Here is a 6,347-nt window from a genome sequence, read left to right as displayed (position 1 = left end):
TTAAGGTCCGTTTGAGATTATGATTTTAATAAGCGCAATTTTAATTATTGCGCGACATATTTATTATGTGAAATCGTAATTTTGCTTTAAATTTAAAATCGTGAATTGTTTTCCCAATTTTAGATTAAATTTTTTAAAAAAACACATATAATTGTTACGAAATCGCAATAATCTCAAGTACACCATAATCGGTAATCTTCCCCTTATCTGTTCTCTATCACCGTCGTATCATTCTCCACTACTTTTGCGCCTATAAATGTATACCAACTACACCATACTCGATCGCTAACCCCCCTTAGTTCTCTTCTCTCTCTATCTCTATCTAGATCTCTCTCTTTCTCTCCTTTACTTGTGGGCACCATGGGAACCGTTGGGGAATCTGAACACCTGGTGAGCTTTGCTCCCCCTAGAAGCTTTGCCACCACGTTGAAATCCGATCTCAAAGAAACTTTCTTCCCGGAGGATCCGTTCCAGCAATTCCGAAACGAAAAACCAGGCGCCCGCGTTAAAAAAGCCCTGCAATACTTCGTCCCAATCTTCGAATGGCTTCCCAAATACAATTTACAATTACTCCGATACGATTTGCTGGCGGGTGTCACCATTACAAGCCTCGCAATCCCTCAGGGAATCAGCTACGCAAAACTCGCTAGCCTTCCTCCAATCATCGGCCTCTGTAAGACCCATTTTCCCTTTCACGTTCGTTATATAAAATGTTCAAGATGTAATAAAAGTTGAGAGCTTTTTGGGTATTTTGGTGTAGATTCTAGCTTTGTTCCGCCTCTTATATACGCTCTTTTCGGGAACTCGAAGCATCTTGCGGTGGGAACGGTGGCGGCATGCTCACTGCTCCTGCAGTCTACCATTTCAGACGTTGTATCGCCGAAAGATGATCCGGCATTGTATCTCCACTTGGTTTTCACGGCAACGTTCATCACCGGCGTCTTTCAGACGGCTCTAGGTTTTCTGAGGTAAAATCACGGCAAAAGAAAGAAAATAGTCATTATTATTGCTTTTTATGGAAACTTTATTATTGTTATTATTAGCTTAATTAGTATTAGAATTATTACTGTAATTACTATGTCGGGGGCTGCTAATTAATTAAGGTTTTGCAGGTTGGGAATTTTGGTGGATTTTTTGTCGCATTCCACGATAACTGGTTTTATGGGAGGAACGGCGATAATAATCTGCCTGCAACAATTGAAGGGCTTTTTCGGATTGACGCATTTCACGACTAAAACCGACGTCATATCTGTGATGCACGCAATCTTCAAGAACAGAAAGGAGGTGAGTAGAAAAACACCAAGAGACAAAAACAATTTTTTTTTTTTTTTTTTTTTTTTTGGCTTTTTCCTTGTTCCGAAGAGAGCTTGAGAACAGTGTGAGACAGGGGCCCAACCCCGGCCCCACCAGCCCTCAATTTAATTTTTTTTGCCTTTTTTTTTTTTTTTTTGGGGCTGCTTAAAATTCTCAAATAAATTACATGACTTTTTTTAAGTCTAAATCAGTTATTACAAAAGAATTAAAAAATAATAATAATAATAATAATAAAATTAATTTTTTAAAAAAAAAAAAAAAAAAAAGTTATGAACTTTTTAAATCCAAACTCTAGGTTTTATTAACCAAATTTTTTTTAAAAAAGAAAACCGTGCATGCAATGGCTTGACATATTTGCACGCTATTTTTGCATATTCATTTTTGTTCTTCATGACTTCCTATCGGCAATTCAACTCTTACCTTGCTTTCTTTCCAAATTTTCATCTTCACTTCCCCACCTCACTCTCTTCATTTTCTTTTCTTTATAAGCAAAAGCTTAAAAGATGTATATTATAGAGAACTAAAGCCTAGAGAAGACTCTATATTTGATAAATCTGCTTCTAATTCTAATTTTTTTTCTTCACCTTCTTCTTCTTTTAGTTAATTTTATTGTATTGTGTTATTTTGGCCAAAATATAGATAGAATGAACTACTTCATTATTAGTCTGTGGCCTCTATATACAGGCCACGCCTTCATTGACAAACAACACAAAATATATTAAATATCTAGACTATCTAGGTGCTTTTATAGTTTTGGTGTAGTGATTAAATCGGTTTTTTTTTTTTTTTTCTATAGTCAACATCTTGTTTTTATTTTTTAGAAATGCTATATTGCATTCTCCATCATTAACGTGACATATATTCAATCCACCCTTAATCAATCTTAAATAAAAAGGAAAAAAAAAATTAAAGGTGAATTGAGCATGTCATGTCAGCTAATAATGAGATAATGCAAAATAACATTTCTCTTTATTTTCTTTTCTTTTCTTTTTTTGGTAAGTTATTTATTTATTTTTTCCCTTACCTTATGTAACTTTGTAAGATAGCATGTCATGTCAGTTATTATTTAAAAAAATAATAAAAAATTGACATTTTAGTAAGTTCATCATATATTTTCCCTTACCTTATGTAACTTTTGTCAACAAAAATATAATATTATTTTATGTGTAGTGCTAAAATCACATATTTATTTCATAATATTATTATCTTACAATGTTAATGTGCTCGTCCCAACCAACTATTAAATCAATAATTAAAAAAAAAAAATGGTTAAAACTGTCACATTAGTATTATGAGTTGTACAATAAAAATGTGATATTTAGCATTACTCAAAGATTAGTTGAGACTCAACATTATAAAATAATCATAATTTATACAAATTTTCCTATTCTATTAATTCGACTCCTAAAAAGAAAAAATGAACTTTGCTACTATATCGATCAGGTGGAGTTGGTAATTGGTTGAATCCCGCGGCAATGACCTCACTTTATGGAGCGGTTGGTATATGGTTGAATCTTACGCGAATGATCGACCTCACTTTATGTAGATTGTAGTGATTGTTGCCTGAAAGGCTGAAAATGATAATAATAAATATTTTTCTTATAATAGAATTTTCCCCATACATATCACATGGAAATTCTCTCTTATATTAATGACTCGTGAAACACACACGTCACTTCGTCATTTTTTATATTTAAAAAAAAAAATGATAAAGTGGTTTCGTTGTTCGTATATAGGACTCTAAGACTATTTATCATGTTGTTAATTTAGACAATAATATAATTAAAAATATCTCCAAAAGATGATAATGAATTAATTGACTTTCCTCTTTTGTACAGTGGAAATGGGAGAGCGCAGTCGTAGGTATAAGTTTCCTTTGTTTCCTCCAATCAACTAGATACGTGGTGAGCTCTCTAGCTCTCTTTCTCTCTCTCTCTCTCTCTCTCTCTCATGGATTCTTGTAATAAAATTGTTGAAAAATAAATTTGCAGAGAAAAAGAAGACCAAAACTGTTCTGGGTTTCGGCTATTGCTCCAATGGTGACTGTTCTTGTAGGCTGTTTGTTTGCTTATTTCTTTCACGCCGAGGACCATGGTATCCAAATTGTAAGTGATTAAGTATTTTTTTTGTTTTTATTATTAATATTCCCCAAATTCGAAAAATCCTGATCGACAGTTGATTTAGAAGGAAAAACACCGGCTGATTACAAATATCTGCTACATAATTTACGTATATTCAGCAACTTCTGTCTTATTTGGCCAACCGCAAACTTTTGTCTGCCCCACGTTCCATTCTGCCGCCTCCACTAACTGCAGCTCCATCTCCCACTCCCCTTCTCGACGTGTGTAACCCACGCGTCATCCTCACTACTAGGCTAGCCCTATGCAGCCGATCGTGGACTTTCTTCCACCTCATTAGAGCAGGTACCCTTTTGTATTTTATGGAGGCTGTATAGGGGGTTTGGGGCCATGGCACCGATCGATCTGGCCTTCAAAGGCAAAGCAGGAGCGGAATTAGCATTTGAAGTTATGAAGGATAAAATTAAAAGATAAAAATAAAAAATAAAAAAAGTTGAAAGATAAAATTCTAATTTTTTTTAAAAAAAAAATAAAAAATTGGAGAAATAATATGGCTTGATGGGTTGTTGGCGTGGTAAACACCGAGCCTAGATTTTTAACAGTTTGCTTCTTGTTAATGTTGTCGAATGTTTGGACCAATAAATACTATAAGAACCTTTTATATTTATTGTCCAAATTACTAATAATCTTAGTAAAATTGATAAATATCTCTATCGTAAGCACTTTACCAAGTAGCATATCGTTAGCAGGGAGACAGCTTCATATATATCCTTTCTTGACCAATACTATCAAAAAGCTATTGGCCAAGTTAAATGTTCTATAGTGTTTATTGGAGCCCCACCTCCTCTTTTCGTATTATATATATATATATATACCATGTATATATGACACATGAAGAATGGATCTTAAGTAATGAATTCTCTAAATATATTTGATTCTTTTTTTAACTTTTTACTTGTCTTTTTTATGTCAGGTGGGAGAATTGAAGAAAGGAATAAATCCTCCTTCTATTAACTTATTAAACTTTGATTCTAAGTATCTGCCAACAGTAATAAAGGCTGGTGTTGTAACAAGCCTTATAGCTCTGGCTGTAAGTACTTAATTTCTTCTTAATTATTTCCACATTTTTTTTGTGAATTAATTAATTAAGTAATAAAAGAGGTGCATATTTATATTCATTCTTAAAAATAAATCATGCAGGAAGGTATAGCAATTGGAAGGAGCTTTGCCATTCTGAAAAATGAACAAGTTGATGGGAATAAAGAGATGATAGCCTTTGGATTCATGAACATCGTTGGATCTTTCACTTCATGCTACTTGACAACCGGTACATATATACAATTATAAATCATCTAATCTTTTTATTATTATTATTATTATTATTATTATTATTATTATTAAGTAATTAATTATATATCCAAATAAATGGGGTTTTTTTAATTTTCTTTATCATGAAGGACCATTTTCGAAAACCGCTGTAAATTTCAACGCGGGATGTCGGACGGCGATGTCGAACATAGTAATGGCTGTCTGCATGGCGCTGACGCTACTGTTCTTGGCCCCTGTCTTTCGTTACACCCCTCTTGTTGCTTTGTCTGCCATAATCATGTCGGCCATGTTTGGACTCATTGACTATGAAGCCGCTTATCACCTCTTCAAGGTTGACAAATTCGATTTCGTCATTTGCATGGCTGCGTTTTTCGGTGTCGCCTTCGTAAGCATGGACGTCGGCCTCATGCTTTCAGTACGTATTATAAATAGTTTTTAACTTTTTCCTTTTTTTAAATAAAAATATTAACAAACAACTCAAATAAAAGATACTAAATAGTTTTTATCGGTTTTAATTATTTGATTTCCATGTATATAATTTGTTCTTCAGGTTGGACTTGGTATACTCAGAGCACTCCTGTATGTGGCAAGGCCTGCAACTTGCAAGCTTGGGAAAGTATCAAGCAGAAATACTTTTCGTGACACTGAGCAGTATCCAGGTTCAACAAATGTCCCAGGGATCCTAGTTCTACAACTTGGCTCTCCTATTTACTTTGCCAATTCCACCTATATCAGAGAAAGGTAATTGTATATTTGTACCAATATATAATATAACCTTTATAATGGGGGGAAAAAATCTAGTAGGTTATTTCTAAAATTGTTTTGCTTGAATTTTGAGTAGGATTTTAAGGTGGATTCGTGAGGAGCAGGCTATTTCAGATTCTGAAGGGCATACTCTTGAGCACGTCTTATTGGATTTGACAGGTAAAGATAAGTTGCCTAGTATGTATAGCAATATCTTCAGGATGGGCTTTATCAAAAAAAAAAAATATATATATATATATATATATATATATATATATCTTCAGGATGGGGATTTTTTGAAAATAGAAAAAAAATCTGAATTTCATATAATTCAAATTCAAACAAGGATGAGGGATTGGGATCTACATCAATTACATGTTTAAATTGTTAGCAATTTGAATGGTTAATATAAAAGAACCTATATGAGACCACCTATATATCTAGATAGGTGGCCAAACAACCCATAATTTTTTTGGACAGATAAATTTCATATGAACTCGCTAATATTAGTTACCTAAATTACTAGTGAGAAAGCTTATACAGGACCTAACTATCTGATCCAACCCAAAAAAAATTTGGGTAGATAACTGTCATATAAACTCTCTCACATTAGCAATTTGACAACTAATTACTGTGAATCTCAATCCAAAAATAGAATATTGGGCCGTCTAACCCTTTATCTTATTTTTGCTTACATTTCACAAAATTCAGACCAAAAAAAAAAAAAATTATAGAAAATCCCTATCAATATCTGAATATAGTTTTGAATGGGTAAGAATAAAGACAAAAGTGAAACAATCATATCCATTTATTTATGACTTTTGAGTCTTTGACCAATACAATTTGAGTGCATTTCTATAGGAGTTACATCCATCGACATGA

The 6,347-nt window shown here is 33.2% G+C and overlaps 1 protein-coding gene across 1 annotated transcript; it reads left to right on the top strand.

Annotated features, from left to right (window-relative positions):
- Positions 1-272: 272 nt before the first annotated feature.
- On the top strand, positions 273-6,347 carry LOC132166736 (probable sulfate transporter 3.5; the record flags this gene model as incomplete). The annotated part of the gene is given in 11 exon segments (XM_059577609.1): positions 273-673; positions 761-968; positions 1,113-1,284; positions 3,153-3,218; positions 3,306-3,419; positions 4,366-4,482; positions 4,593-4,719; positions 4,850-5,136; positions 5,272-5,462; positions 5,563-5,645; positions 6,327-6,347. Coding segments are annotated over 11 exon segments (1,699 nt in total), but the record flags the coding sequence as incomplete, so codon positions are not given.

The sequence above is a fragment of the Corylus avellana genome, chromosome ca11 (genome assembly GCF_901000735.1).
Source record: "Corylus avellana chromosome ca11, CavTom2PMs-1.0".
NCBI lineage: Eukaryota > Viridiplantae > Streptophyta > Magnoliopsida > Fagales > Betulaceae > Corylus > Corylus avellana.
This window is presented reverse-complemented; position numbering and strand designations above follow the sequence as displayed.